The sequence below is a fragment of the Pseudopipra pipra genome, chromosome 1, assembly GCF_036250125.1.
Source record: "Pseudopipra pipra isolate bDixPip1 chromosome 1, bDixPip1.hap1, whole genome shotgun sequence".
Classification (NCBI taxonomy): domain Eukaryota; kingdom Metazoa; phylum Chordata; class Aves; order Passeriformes; family Pipridae; genus Pseudopipra; species Pseudopipra pipra.
This window is the reverse complement of record NC_087549.1, coordinates 128,111,422-128,130,485: the sequence shown is the minus strand read 5'-3', so window position 1 is coordinate 128,130,485 and position 19,064 is coordinate 128,111,422. Positions and strand designations below refer to the sequence as shown.

The 19,064-nt window shown below is 35.5% G+C and overlaps 1 protein-coding gene and 1 long non-coding RNA gene across 2 annotated transcripts in view; one reads left to right on the top strand and one right to left on the bottom strand.

The window, feature by feature from the left end:
* The window catches only part of THSD7A (thrombospondin type 1 domain containing 7A), a 234,630-nt gene that overhangs the window by 4,459 nt on the left and 211,107 nt on the right, over positions 1-19,064 (bottom strand). Inside the window, exons 21-28 of the mRNA XM_064676429.1 lie at positions 14,368-14,485; positions 11,835-11,980; positions 11,106-11,280; positions 8,863-9,036; positions 7,895-7,990; positions 4,806-4,888; positions 4,257-4,467; positions 739-826 (exon numbers count right to left, since the gene is read on the bottom strand). Coding sequence (XP_064532499.1) covers positions 739-826; positions 4,257-4,467; positions 4,806-4,888; positions 7,895-7,990; positions 8,863-9,036; positions 11,106-11,280; positions 11,835-11,980; positions 14,368-14,485 — 1,091 coding nt within the window. The remainder of the gene's footprint in view (positions 1-738; positions 827-4,256; positions 4,468-4,805; positions 4,889-7,894; positions 7,991-8,862; positions 9,037-11,105; positions 11,281-11,834; positions 11,981-14,367; positions 14,486-19,064) is intronic.
* The window catches only part of LOC135424806 (uncharacterized), a 39,844-nt gene that overhangs the window by 9,658 nt on the left and 11,122 nt on the right, over positions 1-19,064 (top strand). The gene's annotated exons all lie outside the window — the stretch shown is intronic.

Sequence of the window (19,064 nt, the reverse complement as noted above, 5' to 3'; positions counted from 1 at the left end):
TTTTAAAGTGTAATATAAGCATTTCTTTATATCAGGCCTGTGCATGCTCAGTCTTGTCCAAAATCTTATCTGAGCTATGTCACTTAGGCTGCCCAAATGGGAAACTTTTATATCAAGCCAGTTGTTACAGTGGCTTGCAGTGGCCACAGATTACTACTAAAAAGCAAACAAACCCAGAAGCACCCTAAATGCCCAAATGCCTACTAATGCAGTACAGCCTACTGTACACTTCCCTCACCTTCTACCTACACAATCATTTGGATCAGAAATTCCAAAAAAGACCTAGAAAACTTCAGGGAGCACATTCGCAAAGGTGACTTGTTAAAAAAAATGTCATTTCATGTATGAAAAAGACAAGAAAATTTTCAGACTTTTTTGGTTGTGTATCTCTATGTCCTGTCAAATATAAAATCTGACTTGCCTGATTACTAGATTTCCTTCTTGCTATTCTCTTTCCATTTTGAGATACAGACAAAATAAAATTATTATGGACACTGTAACAGAGATAAACTGAGAAAAAGTAAAATGTACACTAAGCTACCCCTTATTTGTAAGTTCTTCTAACCTCAGGAGAGCATATGATTATCCATCAACTAGAGTAAAACCAGAATTTACTAACCTGAGTCTGAACAAAAGGACATGGAAAATTAAACACTGCAGTTCCTACAGCAGCAGATGTAAACACTTGCATTACAGTCTGTGTGGGACTGTTTGTTTATAAATAATTAAAGAACTCACCAGGCTAGATAGATCATAGAAACAATAAAGATGAGTAAAACAAATGCACCAGCAGCTACACCATAAACCCAGGTCTTCAGCCTCCCATCTAAAAGGAATGAATGTTAGTCAGTAGTGTTTGAGTTAGTGTTGTTGAATTATTAGTTCTGATATAGCATAGAAATACTTTAATAATTCAAAATGAATGCATTCACTAAATTTTACAGATTAATAAGAGTAAATGCTGTTAAATAAGTGAGCAATGACTTCTCTCTGCACTTGTGCTCTGCTTTTCAACCAGTCTGGATAATTCAAATGTAGTTGAGATGTGGGACAGAGTCAGCAGGTGAGATATCCAGAAACTCAGCCCCAGGGCCCGCTGGTAGTGAGCAATCCCTCAGTATCATTGCAGGGCAGTCAATCAGCCCAGGGCTCATATATGCTGTTAGCATCACTTTCCATTCTAGCTCCAGTAAATCAATCTGCCTGTTATTTTTACTCCTGTTTCTATTTACTTTTATGTTTTTAAATAATCCCATCCTCAGCCATACCTTAACTGTACATACACAACTTTCACTACAGCATAAAGTAATATTTTTTTAATATCTTTTCCCACCAAATGCAAGTTTTGTTATTATAAAACTACTTCTCACAGAATAAAAGTATACTAAAAAAGACAATCCATGCTCATAGATAGAACAACTGTCTGTGTTAATGAGGACTGTATTTATGTGCAGCCTGTGCAGTTTGCATTTTGGACATGACATTCTTGCAGGCTGAGGTACACATAACACTCTCCTTCTTGTCTCGATCCTAGAAGCACCCAATTCTACCAGGAAAAATGATGTGACCTTGTCTGTGGGGTTCCGCTCTGACCCCAAATGAGCATGTCAGAACTAAAAGTACGGGCATGCTCTTTGACTCCTTACTTTTATATGACTCATTTTTCAAATTTCTACATGACTTTTTGAAAACATTGTTTTCCAGGATGTTAGCTAGCCTTGTTACATTTCCTTGACAATAAAAAAAAATCCATTATAAATCTGAATTATTTCATTTACAAATGGCAAAAGTTTTATTTCATGAAGTTGTGTATATTTTCAATGTAAGCAAAGACAGATAAAATTTTTCAGACCAAACCCTTACTGCTTCCTGATATCTCTCTAGAACAAAGAGACATCATCAATGTAGTTTATATTTCTGCAATGTAATAATAAAAATTAGTCAGATGGAGTTTGCTCCATCACACAGTAGTGCTTTCTACTGCTCTGCAGTTAAGCTTTCTCGTCTCTAGCAATGCAAAACCTTGCAGTCATGTGGTTAAGTTGTTCAAGACTAATCAATATCAAAACATTTTACCTTTGCTACGTTAATTAACCTAAAAAACATTATAACTGATGTAACTGAAATTAACTGATAAATTAAACAGTAGATTTGACCTGACATCATCATGGCTAGGCTTCGCGAATGAAGATCTGGGGATATTTGACCTGACATACTCTATGATATAATATCAATGAGAGGAATTCAGACTTCAGTACTGCTAAATAGGTTAGTTTGTTCTCTCCTTGCCTTATTTCCATTGGTAAATTTAAGGGTTTTTAGGTTGTTTTGAGTTGACTTGTTTTAAAATAGTAACATCTTGAAAAAAAAGACTGGAAATATCTTGTCTTATTAGTTTTGTCAAAGTAAGGAACTCTGTTAATGAGGTCATTCCTATTATGCAACTACTGGCATCTAACTCAGGCTTTCTGAATTCCCTCTGGACAGATTATTTCTAAGTATACAAGGGAATTGGCATCTCAAACTCATCTGTTTGTGGTAATACATCAGCACAGATAACTGAAGAGGATAGTTTTAATACTTTCCTTTCCGAAACTGCAATAAAATTTGTTGAAGACAGTTAAAGAACTATTTTAAATTTAGACTCAGAAACTGTAAGGAAAGGAATAATCATGCTAGAGTAAATGAAAACCTTTCCAATAGATATCCAATCCTGAAATTAAAATGATCCAGCGTAAATCTCATCTGAAGTGCAAAATGTTCACTTTCTTTCAAATTTGCTCATATCTTCACTGCATAAAGGATTAGTTCTATTGAATATGTTTGGGATTATCTGAACTGAGCTTTGTCTCCTTCCTAACTTGAATTACAGAAAAATCGGTGAGTTTTCATGAAATCTCTCAACTAGACTTTGCTCCAAAACCATGCCTGAGCTCACGTGAGCATCCAAATTCCTAAACAGTTTAAGGTAACTCTCTGATATTTGCTTATTGTTGCCAATCTGGCTTCTACAGCCCACCCTCTGGCCTTTTCAGGTACAGTCATCTAGAATGAGTAAATCATAACATATTTGTTAAGATGCTGTTTTTTAAAGGAGGACCAGAAAAGTTTAATTTTCTTTTTATTTTTTTATTGTTGATTAAAGTACTTGGACTAAAGACCATTTTATTGCAGGTATCAAATGTGTATCATAGTACAAATAACAGTAAATGCTAGCAGGACTAATGGGATCTAACATAAGTATTTCTAACTTTTAACCTGAATGTTATTTAATCTGCTTATTACAAGTATTGTGATAATTCTCAATTTGCAACATTTTATAGATTATGCATGTAAAGATAGTGGTTTCAATTCTGAGATTAAAAACATTCAAAAACCTTTAGAAAGAAATGAACATTTTAAGACATAAGTGTGTTAGATTATTTAGCTCTATGTGATTTAAAAAACACTTAAGATGACAATCAATTTCTCTCTTCCATATAAGTAACATTTTGGGCAAGCAACATATATCTTTATGTGAAACTATTTTGTTAATTAAAGTTTTATTTATCTCAATACTTAATAGCACTAAGAAATATTTACTGATATGTGATTACATGATAGACTATACAAAGTATTTTTTATGAAATAACTGACTTATATTTCATGCCACTCTTGCACATAAGTCCTTGCTCAGCTCTTATGAGCATGGTCCATTATAAATGCAAATACTGCCTACAGAGACTTCAAGCATGTCTATGTTAAATGTCAATAATACGGTTAGATTTTGACTAAAATGAATTAGCTTAAATGTGGATATGGCAGAAAAGCATTACCGTATCTATATGGATTATTTTCCTACAATTTATCCTATGGCTGCAGATTTCAAGCAGCCTTTACCCTTTGCAGTCACCAGATCTACCTTTTCATTCCTCTGTCAACAGCACTGTTAAGACACCTTAATTTAACATCCTGGCTTGCACCTTTGCAGCCAACTTGCTTCTAAAGTCACATTTCAAATAGCTTTTGTGAATTTTAACAGGTATAAGGGATTAAAAGGAAATCTTCTGCAATATAAGATTTCATTAAATATATTGATGGAGTAGTGAGAAGGCTAGGGGTTTACTTATCTCCCTTTGTTTTCAGTCAGAGCAGATTCCTGCCTTCTTAAATGAACACTTGAGGGTTTTTCTTTTCTTCCTTGGCATCACAAAAATATAAATGCCAGACCCTGAAGCAGTACTTAGCACTAAGAACTGCTCATTGCATGACTTCACCTGGCCCAAAAGGCTGTAGAAACCAGGTCCTTCCTCGTCCTGACTGGTTACTGGAGGGCAGGGTGGGGTTCACAGCTCGACTGGTTTTCACATCTCCCTTTTTGTCCTCCATGGTGGGGATCACCACCACTGGGATGAGAGTGCACTGTTCGAGTGTGCCATCGGAGGACATAACTTCAGTGTATCCATCTTCACAACTGCATGTTCTAGTCTGTAGGGAACAAGTGTTTTACACTGTGTAGCAGAAAAATAAAGTTTTCTGTGAGCTACAAAGCATAACAAAAAGGATGACTGGAAGAGAAGACTCTTTTGATGAGTGCTAGCCTGGAGAGTACCTCTTTGTATATTTTTATGCAAGTTCATACCATATCAACAGAGAGTATTTAACATTTAACTGAAAGACTGAAAATGGTGTGAGGTTGATTTTAACAAATCAATAACTAGTAAAATCTCCTAAAATACTTTTTGTTGGCACAATCTTTGTAATGCAGAAAGATGTGTGGGAAGCCCTCACAGGGGTGTTTTATGCTCCAATGCAGTAGCACATACCTCACTGCAGTAAGCGTGGGGATGGCTGCACGGTGGGTTACATGACCTGTCAGCATCTGGTTGGCGCATCACTAAACAGCCCCCTGTAGGACAGAAAATCATATTTTGACATGGTAATACCTCACCACTGATGAAATTACTGATGTCATTACTTGCTGCAGTATATAATGGATGTCAATTTTTTTGCTAATTTGAATTTGAGAGTCCTTCTCTTGTTCCAAGGTGAAGGGTAATTGGTATCAAGTATTTTCTTATAGGTAGAGTAAAAGGATACAGCAAATGTATTTGATTTCATGTGTATTTTAGAGAACTATTAATTGGAAATGGAGCCTTTTGCTTTCTGCTTTGTTCCTTTGGTGGATTGCTCAAAAAAAACCAGTTTAAATGCTTTAAAACAGCTTTAAATGCTCAAGGGAATAGATTTGGCTCTCTAGGGCCTTCCTTATGACTCTCATATTAAAATTGTGGCCAAAAGAGAAGTAAAAGCATATTTTTAATTTATGTCTTTGCCTGTTAAAGTGAAAACAATTTACTCATCCTGTTTATGAAAGGATACCTGTTTTCTGCTGCTCCTCAGTGGTCACTTTTACACATGCTATAGCTTTGTCTTCATGAAGTGAGGCTTCATGTTAGTGTAAGATTTTTTTGAAAGGAAAGCAGTATTATCAGTAAAGGATGTACTGAATGTTACAATACTGATAATATAGTGGGTTTCAGTCTTTTTCCTTTTTATACAGATGTAGTTCTCATTTCTGTAACTTTATGTACAGTGCAGTTATTGTTAGGGACCAATACACACAATCAGGCTTTCACTATCATTTCAGCCAGAATGTCTTTAAAATACGTTTAGAAACAGTCTGAATTTACCTGTGTTTCCTCTTGGCTTACAGAAGAGGGATATGCATCATGTAGTTTAAAATTTATACTGCTACAGGACAACTTATCTTTCATCTCTCACATTAGTAATATTTTTATACTGGTGTGATATGATAATGAAATCCTGATAGCTGAGGTTGGTCACAACCATAGCAGATGCAGTTAGATGTGGTTATGTAGATCCAAGTGTTAACAGGATGACCGATGAAGAACAATGAAAACCCTGCTGGTTACCCTAAGTTTTCCCCATCCCCAGAAAAGAAAAGCATACATCCTAGCATACAAATCACATGCCTGTGGGAATCTATGCAATAAAATATCAGTCATCCAAGGAAGCTGCAGAAGGAAATCGCCCATGGGAAATAACACCTTCAAGTAAAAAAGAGCTATTCAGTACAGCAATATTATGCAAGTAAGTAAATAGATAAAGACCTTAAAATACCAACAGGACTCAAATTAATTCTTTGATAATGTCTGAATTAAAATATATTATGTTAGAGACAAATGTGCAGCAATAAGGCAGACAAGAAACACAGTCATCAGAGATATGGGTTGATTCTAGATCACAGTAGGTAATCTCCATTTAAATCAATCATGTTTGAGCTCTTAAATTCTGTAGTTTATACAAAATACTTTCAAAAAATGTACAATTGTAAATTAAAATCTGGTTCACTACTGTACATTTAATGTAGAGAAATTCTCACAGAACTTATACTTAAGTGCTGTGTCTGAAAACAACCAGAAACATATGAAAAATATAGTTTTGCATTGCACAGAGACTAGTGATTGCATGTTCTGGAATTTTCCATTATTCTTCATTTCAAACCAGAAAGTTACCACAACTTTAGGGCCACATACAAACAAAAATGTCTTCCAATGTCTTTGAAAGAAGTTACACAGTACAGGTCTGAGGTTTGTCAACCTAGGAGGTCCCACTAAGAAAAATCTGCCAACAACACATATTCATACATTTGTCTTTCCTAGAATTCATCTCATGGCCATATTCATCACATCAGAACAAATTATTATTTTCATGTGACTGACTGTGATTTATGAATACATTCGGATTTTAACATCTCAGAGCCATAAGCTCCAATATTCTATTTATTTTGAAATCCTAGAGGACCTTTCATAGATAATATCTTATATTAATCTCAATAAGAATTCTTACTTAAGAGTTTTACTTACCATACAAGCATCTTAGCTAAGCAGGAAGGAATCAAGACGCACAAATAATGCCTTGTTGCCTTTGCTGTGAACATGATGTGTTTTAATAGTCTAACAGCATAAGGTAATATTTGCAAGAAACTTTGAACTATTATTTCAACACCTTGTAAAGCTAATACAGATATTTTATTTCTACTGTTACAATAAACAGTAGTGGTGGATTCCAACATCAAGAAGTATTGTATTGGCAGTCCATGAATAACAGCTCCCCTCCTGTGACTGACCTGTCAGTGGCTGGCATTGAGGATGTGTTTACAATCTCTGGGATTCTTTTACTATCATCTGAGCTGATACAAAAACTATTTATAAAACAAATGCATAACTCTTAGCTTAAATGAATCCCTATTTCTGAAAAAAAAATCCATATAAATAGACAGATATGAAGATTTTCTTCTGAGACCTCAGTTATTCTCTAATTCATGTTTTTTATGCTTTGGTTTGCAAAAAAATTCATTACATCCCTTAGCTGTCCACTGAAGTATCCTGATATAGATTTATGGCATTAAAGAAATAAACTTATATCAGCACATTTATTAAAATTTGATATTTTGTAATTTTAAGGAGATGTATCATATATGGATGACATTATCAAGTTTGCAACTTTCTCTGCCTTTGTATAGGCACTGAAATGACCTTTAATACATAAAAGCTCTATTTCTTGTAGGGCTAGAAATCTAAACCCCTAAATTTAGAAGTGCAAAGATGCCTATGGTAAAAAAAACCCAAACAACCATATATAATGTAAAATATTTCAGGTCCACTACAGAAGATAACATTTATATTTACTTTTAGCATTACTTGCTGCATAATTCTGGAAAAGAAACCACATCTTTTATATGCAAAAAGATGATGATTCAAATCAACATGTCAATTCTGACATCAGGAAGGGTTTTAGCAGATTTTTTTCTTTTTTTTCAATTTATTGGAAAACCACATTATGCACCTGTTTTCCAGGCTTTTTCTGTGTGTATAAAAAGAGTAGTTACCTGTGACGTTTAAACCATCTGACCTTTGGCACCACACGGTCCGAGAGGATCCCTTCCATGGGCTAGCCATCCACTTGTATTCATAACACTGGCCATCTACAGAGAGAAAATTTGTTTTTCAAGAAATTTGATGACGAGATCTTAGGCTACCACTGTTAGCAACTACACTTCATCAGTAGATCATTCTCATTCTGTGACTACACTCATTATAATTAACAGCTTGAACAGCTAAGTAGGGTCTTCCTCCTTCATCCAGCAACTTAGAAGACTGCACTGCATACATGGAAGCTCTAACATCTCCTGCACTTACTGGACACACACAGAATAGACCAGATGTGTCCTGGACACTAACTATAAAGGCTGTACACTCTGCTTTTTGAGTAACTCTGATGTACTTAATGGGTAAAAGAAGTGTTTCCGATAACCTCATAATGCTTGTGGCCCATGTGCTGTGCAAAACTCATTTAGGAGTCAGGTTTTTTTCTTGGTAACACTGAGCTTCAGTCAATGTTCCAGTGCTTGGTGAAGTGGCCGGGGCTGCACCTGGCTTCATGTCTCAACCTGGGATGAATCATGAAGTCCTAATTCCTTTTTGCCTGATCTGGCCTCTGAATGGACAAGAAATTTCTGTACAAGAAACTACTTTTCTTAGATACTTTGTCCACTACCAGTGGTAAGCATGCAATTAACAATTCAAAGGGTAAAGAGAAATCTAAATTTCGTTATGCATCAAAACTTAAAGATTTCTTTTTAAAATGTTATTAAGCAGATAAGGCAACTCTTTGTCCCATATCATAAAGAGAAATGTAATTATTAAAAAATGATAATTTTAAAGTGGTAACATATGATAGTTATCAAATCTGCACTTGCCTAAATTTGTGAACCATGAACAGAAAGAAAACAAAATTATTGTTGTTCTGTGGTTTTTTTCTTACAGGAGGAGGCCTTATGTATATTTTTTTACTTACCGTTGCATGGTCTTGTTTCTAAAGCCTGCTCTGGACAGAGATGTTGATTCTCTAAGTCCTGAATGATCACTGCTCGAGATCGGACTTGTATTCCCCCAAAGCCGAGATCCTCACCATTAACACAGGTGAGCTGGCAAAGGCTCCACTCTGACCATTCTCTCAAGTAACAGTCCCCTGTCAAAGAGCAATTTTTATAAGATGAATGATCATTGTATGTGAAGAGTTCTTAGAAAAAAAATGCCCAAATCCGGTTTCTTAATTTTCCTTCTTTTTAGTTCCTTTCATTACTATTTTTAAATTTGACTTATACTTAAGAGAAGATAATATTTTGACACTCTTCAAATATCTGTTTCATAGAAAATAGTAAAAAAAAGATTATACAAAGGCCTATTTGTTCTAAAGCAGGGTAGTTTCCTGTAGCATTCCCATAGGATCACTCTCTTTTTGAATTTTTAAAAAATGCTCCACTCAATATCTGATTTTTTGTAAATTTTAAGGTATTGTATGGCCTATGCTAAATTTATATAGCATTCTCTTGCAATTCTTCTTTGATCTTAGAAAGAGAAAACATTTTCTGGTATTAAAAAGATTAATTGTTGCTTATTGTCATGCAGAATTTCTCTAAACAGATGTAGAAGCAACTGCTGGAACATTCTTTGCAAGAAAGGGAAATGGGAACATGATTAAAATGTCTGCTTTGGCTATTTCATGTTACGATAATAGAGGTTTTTAGAATGTTATAGTGTAAAACCGAAAAATAAAATTATACTAATTAGCATGAACAGCTAAAGAACATTTAAGGAAGATCTGAGGCACAACACAAAGAAACCATTTTTTTAAAACTGCAGTCAAAAATTGGACTAGACTACGCACAGACTCATAAATAAACCTCTTAGTTCTCATTATTTCAGTGAAAAAGCTATTAAAAATTCATGCTACCTTGCATTATACTGATGGCAGATATAATCAGCACTGTGTTGACCAGATGCCTGATTAATGAAGGAATTTTATTTGCCAACGTTAGGAAAGCATGCGAAGAAATGAATAATTGACGAACTGGTATATACATAATAGGAAAACAAGTAGTGATTTTTGGAAACATTAGCTGGAGCATATCATTAGCACATCCCCACAGGGCAGTTATTCTTGCTGGCTAAATATGAGATCGGGGAAGAATACGTTCCTGCTCAGCAAAATTTTAAAAGCAAGCAGTAAGCAGCTTTTTTTTTTTAAATTTGACTAACATGAAAACATAACTACGAGCTTAATATTCTTCCAATTTTTATTTAAGAAGTAAAATACGTGAAAATCATGCATTTGGAATGCTATGTACAAAGCACTGATGGAAGCCTCTCCATTTTTGATTAATTTCTATTTATTGAGACAACTTTGCTTTCAGTCTAATCTGAAATGAACTGGAAAAAAAAATTTGAGAAGGAGGAGAATTTCAAGAGAATGAAAATAGGGTATTGGTATGAAATGATAGCTACATTAGAACTGAAGGAATTAATCACTTCTGAAGATACATCACTAATGATTACTGAACAACAGTAACATACTTCAGATTCTACAAGTAAGTGTTTGAAATGAACTGGAGGGGTTTTACTACAAAATTAAACAGCTGTTATGTGCTCTTAATACTGCTCAGTAGGAGGATCATGGACCTGATAATTCATAACAGCTCCTTTGGATTCAGTTCACAAAGGCAATGATAGTGCATGTCTCATCCAGAGAGTTAAACAGCTAAGAGGCACTCATGTTTTCTCAGAGATCAAAACAATAGCTTCATTTGGAATAGACCCTTCAAAGAAAAAAATAAGACCCCTTATCTTAGCTTCCTTAGACACCCATAAAACGCATCAAGTTCTTAGTCACTGGTAAAAGTATTAGTAAAGCTGTTAGGTGATCTAAGCACTTAAAACAAATATTTTGCTGCAAATCAACACTCTACAGAGTTAAATACAGTTTTTATTTAAAAAGATTTTGTGAAAAAATATATTCTTCTTAGGTACAATCTATGACTGAGACATCTTTTATAAAATTTAAAACGTGGTATTTTTCTAATTGATTTATTGTCATGAAGCCACTCCTGGAAAGTAACTCTATAGGCCATTTGATGGATGAATCCAATCAGAAAAGCACATGAAAAGATTTAATTGCCTGTGGCTAATGCTAGGCACTAATAACTGTAATGACACCCAACCAATCTTGAAAAGCAACATTTATTTGAATGGCTTTGTTACCTGGACAAGGGACAGTGCAGGTTTCCTCAAGTATCATCTTCTTATCACCGTCTATAATAGGCTCTATTTCTCCACAGAATTCCTCATCTACTACTTTACCAACATCTTCAAGGGATCCATCATAAACCACACAGGAAATGTTCCTCACTCGTGTTCCCTCTCCACATTGAGCATCCTATGGAAGGAGGACATATACGGATACTGGACAGAAAAAAGTGCCAAAAGACTAGATTTGACTTATGTGTCACTCTGTCTTCTATTATTTTTGCTTAACTACTTATTCATTCCAGTGAGGAGAAAAAAAGAAAAAAAAAAGACATAGTTCAATACTTCTGAAACAAAAAAATAAACAAACCCAACCAAAAGTGCCTGCTACCACTGTTTCTTAAAGTATGGAGCTATTTATGCCTTTGAATTGAAACCACAGCAGTATCTCAAGTGAAGATCTCTTCTAGTATATGGTTATATTTCTGCTGATATACTTTTACAATGGAAGTATTTAAATTATTAGCAAAAATGCTGCTTGGGTACTAAAGTTTACATTTATACTTTGAATATCTCTAGGATAGTGTTGTATCTGTTGAAAAATATGAACTCTAAGGAAAAAAAAATCTTTAGTTTTCGTATAAGAGAGATGGAAGCAAATTGTTTACAGCATTGTGAAGGAGGTATCTGGGTATATCCCAAATATGCGAGGTCCATAACTTCAAAGTCCCATATGGCTTTTACCTCTACTTTGCATGGAGACCATTGACCATATTGCCATCGATAACAAGGTTTTACTGGACAGGGTTTGAACTGCTCCATCTGAGAGGGACAAGGCCTCCCATCACCCTGAAATGGCTGATTTATGGTCCTTCTTCTGATCATTTTTCCTGTAAACAAGAAACAACAATGTAACTAACAACGGAGTGGTTAGACTGATTCATTCCTCAAGATGGTTCTATTTTGCTGAAAAGTGTAGTATTTGAGTAAAGTCATTTTTTCCACATTTGAAAAAATTGAATTGTAAAACAGATCTGTTGGCTCTTGTCTGTTGTGTGGATTCATATTTTCCAAGACAGACACTTTATTGTTTGTTTGTACTGCAAGTGCAGGAGGATGTCTAATTAGGATTGCTCCTGTAACAGCAAACAAAAGCAGTAATTTCATAGTTCAGAAGACTGCAGAAAAATATTCTTTCTCAAAGTGACAATATGTTTGTAGCATTTCACTGGAGATTCCTGCTCCTCATCTGGAGTTTTCTGCTATAAGAGACCAACATTTTCTGTTCTTCCCTGAGTTAACACAGAAACATGTGTTCCATAATTGTCCGATTCCAGCAAATTGGAACAGCTTGGAACCTTGCATGACTGTCTGTCTCGATAATGTGACATGCAGATTTTGCAAGAGATGGAGGATTCTTCACTCAGGACCAAAGAAAATTAAAATACAGGAGGCTCATCTGACATTAATCTTCTCTTCAGCCATGAGTAGTAGTCAGCTTCACTGAGATACAGGTTTTAATTCAAATACTTATATAAATTGAAAGCGGAAGACATTTTTATCCTTTCAGCAACTCTTGCTTCCTTCATCTTGCAGTGGATATTAGACCATTATGCTTCATTACAGACACATCATGTGATATAACCAAAAATTTTCTTCTGTGTCTGAAGTAGTGGCCAAGCGGCTGTTCTAGAGTTATCACCTTACAAGGGTTTCCACAAAGTCAACACAGCTGTAGTATTTTAATCTATATATAAATATGAGTCAAGTCTGAAAAAATTTGTAATTTGTATAAAATTTTAAATTTGTATAGTAAGGCTTATCATAAACTAAGGCATTACACAGGTTTACCTACATAACACCTGATGTTAGCTCACCAAAGAATTAATCTTTAATCCTACATTTCAGTCTCATGCACTTGGAATTGAGTACCCTAATGATAATGACACTAATCTTTTGCTGAGAGCAAGCTACACAAGCTATGATGCAGAAGCAGAACTATATAAATCTCCCAGACAGCTGTGTTCACTGCAGACAGCTAGAAAGATGTTTGTGAAGCAGAGCCTCATCATTCTTGAATTCACAGCTGCTCCAACTGAGATGTCATGGGAGAAAAAAGATTTTCTTGAAAAGTACTTCAGAAAAACCTCCAAAGAACAGCAAAGAGCAGAATTCTTCCTTAACTTTATGGGTATTTAAATGAGTGCACAAAAGCAGTTCAGCTCTGTGGTCATTGCTTTTAATACATGGTTATTACTTATTGAAAAAGACCAGTTACTTCCAACTTCTTGCACAATAGGAAAATTACAGCTTGAAGGGTTACATGTGAGGTTGTCACGATCTGTTAAAAACACTGAAAATTTGAAAGTTGTTCTACATTACTATTTAAAATAAGTGTTCTAACTTCCACAAATAAATTCTATACTTGGAAAGTACAGGGATTTCAGATAGTGACCCACCTTCACATTTTGAAAAAGCACAGCAACAATAATTCTCATTCAGAAAAATATCAGGTCAGTTTAGGTTTTGTGTGTAGGGCAAAGCTTGTAAAGGAAAATCTGGCAACGTATTTAAGTATTCGCTGGAGCTGTTAGTTCAATTCTCACTCTATAAAGATTACTTTGAATACAGAAGTGTAGATTATTTGAATACAGAAGTCACACTGCGAGAGAACCTCCAAGAACTTATTTTGAGACATTTCAGAGCAAATAATTAACAAGAGTTTTCCATAACTAGAATGTGCCTTTGATTTCTGTTCTGACATATATTTGATTTTAAAAAACTTAGATAGTAGACAGCAACATTTTGGAAAAGAAACAAATTAGTGCAATTACAGTGAAAGTAACTTGTACCTTCATACTTGCTCTGTATTTAAAACTATAGAATTCTGCAGTAAGTTCATTAGTTTTAATCACTGTGCACTTCTACAATTTTAGTTGTTCTAAACTCATCACTAATAATGAAACTTAAGAGAAAATCCCTCTCTCCTTTTCCTCCCCCTACCAGCTGAAAAATAAATATTAACATCAATGTTTATTTTTGTCTCAATATATCATTCCTCATATCTCACTTTGTTCCCATACCAAATTTTCATTATCTTCAGTGAGTAAAGTCTCATTCAAGCATATTATTTCCATGAAAAAGACTGATTTAGATCTCTGTCACTCTCCTTAGCTAGCTACACTTTATAGTTCTGCAAAAAGAGGTGTTATTGCTTTTATTAACGAAAAAAGCCCAAGAGTTCAGTCTTTAAAATATGCCAAAGGTACGTACTGACCTGTAAGGCCACATGTTTGAGAGCACTCAGACCAAGGGGACCAGTCAGAGAGCTGACAGTTCACAGGACACTCCACCACACAGGACATATTCATTTGCCACGTCTTTTCCAAACCAAGCTAAAAAAAAATGTTGAAGTCAGTACATAACTCCAGGCCTCTCTGTCATCAGTGCAGTGTGATGCATTTGGACATGGTGAATCTGAGATAACTAAAGCTTTATGCAAGCATGAAGTCATTACTAAATAAAAAGTAAAGCAATTAGGACATCAAAAATCTCACTTCAAGGCCATCCTAATGCATATGCTGATGTTTAAATACATGCTTAAATCCTATTTTCATCAATCATTTTCTAAACTAGAACCTGTAAATGGAGGGCTTCAGCTCACAGTATTACTTTTTGCAAGGTAAAGGCCAAAGTAATTTTATGAAGTATCAATGAAGTATTTTGAAATGGGAATGTAAAAATACAACAGCTATTCATAACCGAACTGAAGGGATGCTAGGAGCCAGGTTCAAAACTACCAAAAGGAGGAAAATGAACATGTACTGGACAGTCAGTCAGTTTATTTATCTGAAGATGCTGCAGATGCTAAAAGTTTACGGGAGCTCAAGTGAGACTGAACAAGTTAATGAAAGAGAAATCTGAAGGTTTAAATAGACAGAAACCCCATCAGGCAAATGCAGTCCAAGAGCTGAAAAGTGGTGGAGGCTGCAAAAGTAGTAGATGGAAACTCATGGATGTCTGTCCTTCTTATTCTTCCTTAGGCATCTGCTTATGCTGTCTTGTTTTTTTCCATCTTGTGCATGATATATATTACGCTATCCATGCAAAAATATTGACATGACATCGACAATGATATGGTCCAAAAAGAAAAAAACAAATATAGCTTTGTATGTTTTCCTGAAAAGCTCTGCAAATAGACTCATTATAGAGTCCTCTAACATTCATAAAGTAAAAGCTGCAATTGCTGGAGGAGTATTTGAGAAGGGGAAAGACAAAATAATCAGACTCACATGTTTTCCCAAAAACATATTCTCTACTCAGTTCTTCCCTGAGTTGGATTCAGCCTAACGATAACAAATGATGGAAATCCCCTCCCTCCCAAGGAAAAAAGAGTTTTATGATCATGCTTGGGACATGGAACAATGGCTACATGGTCCTTCGGTCTAATGAGCTGGTCTCAGAATGAGTTAAAAGGATAGGTCAGAGTGTATGATATAAAATGTGAAAGAAAATCAATCCTGCCCATATGAACAGATCTACATAGCTTTCCAGCATAAAAGACTGTCCTCTTTGTTGGACCTCACCAGTGGACCTTGGTCATCATTGAGGCCTTTCAGAATCCCAGGAGGTTGTGAATATCTTTAACTAGATAAAATCCCCACATAGTTTAAAAAAAAAAAACAAAACAAACTAGACATTTCAAAACCCATTAATTTTAATGACTGGAAAGGTTAATGACATAAAATCAGCAGTTAAGACTTTAAAAGGGAAATAAAACCACTATTTCCTACTAAACACAAGAATAGAGCAATAATTAGGCACAACATTAACGTGTCCTCCATAAATAAACTACCACAAGTACTGAAAATGTCTCCTCCTGATAGACTCACCCCATTTTAAATTTGCATTTGCAACACCATTTATTGAGACAAATGAGGTTTTAGACCTCTGTTCTGTTTCATACATCAAAAAATGAGTTCTTGGCTTTTCTCAGTGGTTCAGTATAGCCTTGATTATACAGCTATTGCACACAGGCAACACCTGAAACCTTTGGATAATCTGGAATTCAGATGATTAGAAAACTAGAGAACCCTCTTTGAAGTCGTTATTTGGGTCAAATCTTCTGAGCAAAGGCTTTAAAGCCTGATGATTTGATTCCTGCCAATTATAGAAACACGACTGCTCTCTTTTGAGACTGGCCTTCTCAGCTGGACTTTGTCAGCTCAAGAGGGAAAAGCCCAAGAGAGATATTAACAATGAAGAGGAGAAAGCTGAAGTCCAGATTACCCACAGTGACCTTCTTGCGTGTCTTAGATAGTCAAGTGCTGTTTAAATAGATCTTGGGAGCAACTGACAGGCTGCAATTTGATAGTAATCACATATTCTTTTCTAATTCCTCTCCTTCCTTCAGTTTATGAACAACAATTCACCTTGAAGATCTTAGAAAAGATTTTAAAAGTATCCAGTAGCCCCCTTACCTGAAAGCCTCTGTTCTGGATGAGCTGTGGTTTCTGACTTGACAATTGTAAGTACTGAAAGATAACCCTGAGCACCCTGTGCTCCTGGTCACACATGCCAGGGGCAGCAGGCTGCCAGACCAGCATGCTCTTTAAACCCTGTGATCCACAAAAAGTACCTGCATGTGTTTATAAGAATGTTTGGCACCACAGATTAACCCATGCTGCCAGAGGTTAATCACGTAATCTGACAAGCAGACTATTTACCAATAAAACCCAAAAGTCTGCTTTAATGCAAACAAAACTGCTGGTTTCTAGGCTTTTCTCATCTTTAATTGAGGGTAAATGAATGAAAATAAGTCTATAAAGGAATATGACCAGGAACAGCTTGCTTTTGGTGATCTGATTTTCAAATACTCAAGGAGGAGAAAAGTCAAACTCATGTGAGGTGCTAATTTTGTAGAGTTAGAGAGCAAGTAATCCAGTATTACTGTGCCTTGGGAATGTGAAGAGAACTACATTAACATAACCAGGACTTGGAAATAAGCTCTAGAAATTGATTTATCTTGGCAGTAATCAGGATGACTGGCTACTTTTTTTAGCTGATTGACTGAAACAAACAATATGGATGCATAAGGAAACCAGAACACAGGGGTTCAGAAGGAATGTTAGTATTTAACTACACTGATGCTCATACCTAAAGATGGTGATGGACAAAAGTCAGCAAGAAGGGGCTTTCTATGTATACCTTTTATTAGTTTCTTGAACCTTCTATTATATAGAAACTCAGATATCACATGTCCTAATTTCTCATGTCCCATCACGTGAAATCATGTGACTTAATTTCTTAGGGATCAGAGTAGGTTTATTTATTCCGATCTCTCTACTTTGCACGTAGTAGTAAGAAACATAATTCAGTAAATGTCTGTACAAATAAATTAAACAAACGTTTTGTTTTATTTATATATCCAGTATAAAGGCTTATGATGGCCCAGGCAAATTCCATTAGCTAGGTCATTACAAACTTATTTCATATTTCTCCTATTCATCAACTTTTCCAACCCCATGCACCTTATTTTGAACTTCACTTAATCTTTCTGCACTGCCCTTTTAGTGCAAAACTACAAGCGAAAATCCCCACCCTGAAGGATCATTAGCAAGAAGTACACAGTATGTATTCACATGTCAATAATTTCTTGAATAGTCTCCTCTCATGACCTGGAAGGTCACAACGGTGGCTTTCACATCTTCACAGTGAAGGGTCTGTTCAGATCTGAACAGCTTGGCTTTCTTGTTAATCAGGTTAACAGGTTTTACTCTTAAGTTATTGGATCAGCCTTTGACCTTGTTGTACCACTGCTTACACATCCATAATTCAACAAAGAGTCTTAATGGTATGACTGGGGAGTGGATCAGAGCTTTCTACAAGAAGATATATCTCTGTATGATTTAGCAAATCAAAAGGGCAAATAAGAATTTCTCTGAGTAATAAAGTTTCATTTCTTAAAGGCAGGAAAGCTCCTGAGGTTTTCTGAAATGAGATTTCAGTGTAAAAGGTACTCATTTGTTCTAAATGTTGCTTTAAATCTTTGGTTAACAAGAAGAATAATTTCTTGGTTTATGGTAAAAGAATTATATTTCCCCCTAAAATCTAATAAATCATATTTTCCTATTGAAATATTTATGTGGATGGATATTTTATATCATGTCTTGGTATTAATTAATCAATAGCGCTGTCTCTTAGAAATAACCTGACAGACATTTTTTCTTCTTTTAACATATTAAAACATTAACAGAATGCATTAATGCAGTGCCTTATTAACTTCACAGCAACTTGCTAGTAGATAGTCAGATCCTGTGTTTTTTTCTTGAGACATAATTTTTGCAGATTCTCCATTCCTGGAAGTGTTCCACTCCAGGTTGGATGGGGCTCTGAGCAACCTGGTCTAGTGGAAGGTGACCCTGCCCATGAAACGGGTGTTGGAACTAGATGATCTTTAAGGTCCCTTCCAACCGAAAACATTTTATGATTCTATGAAATTATTAGATTTGATTATAAACCCAAGAGCTATGTGTGAAGGAGGAACATGGGACAGAAGTAGAGTGTCAGCCTCAGCTGAAACCTCCTGCCTTTGCTAAGAACTTAGAGATTCAGGAATCCAGGATGTCAGAAGGGATTGGAGAAACTTAAGTAGGTCAGATACACCACTACAAAACGATAGTCCAAAGTAAATGATGAGTCTCCTGATTCCCTCCCCTTCTGATGAGACTGTTTCTATGGGCGCATCCTGAAGAGCAGCTACTAGTCAGAAGAATCACACAGAAAAACTGTTGGTGCCAAAGCCACTGTGGAAGCCACTCCCCCTTTGTCCCCCACTGCAACTGATTTTGTTTCTGATGTCATGGTGATGGGGGAATGGCAGTTGAAACAAGTGCAGTTACTTTCCATCAAAAATGCATGCAGGATTGCCCTTAATGCCCTTAATTTGTGTTGTCTTCTTGTTTTCCTACATAC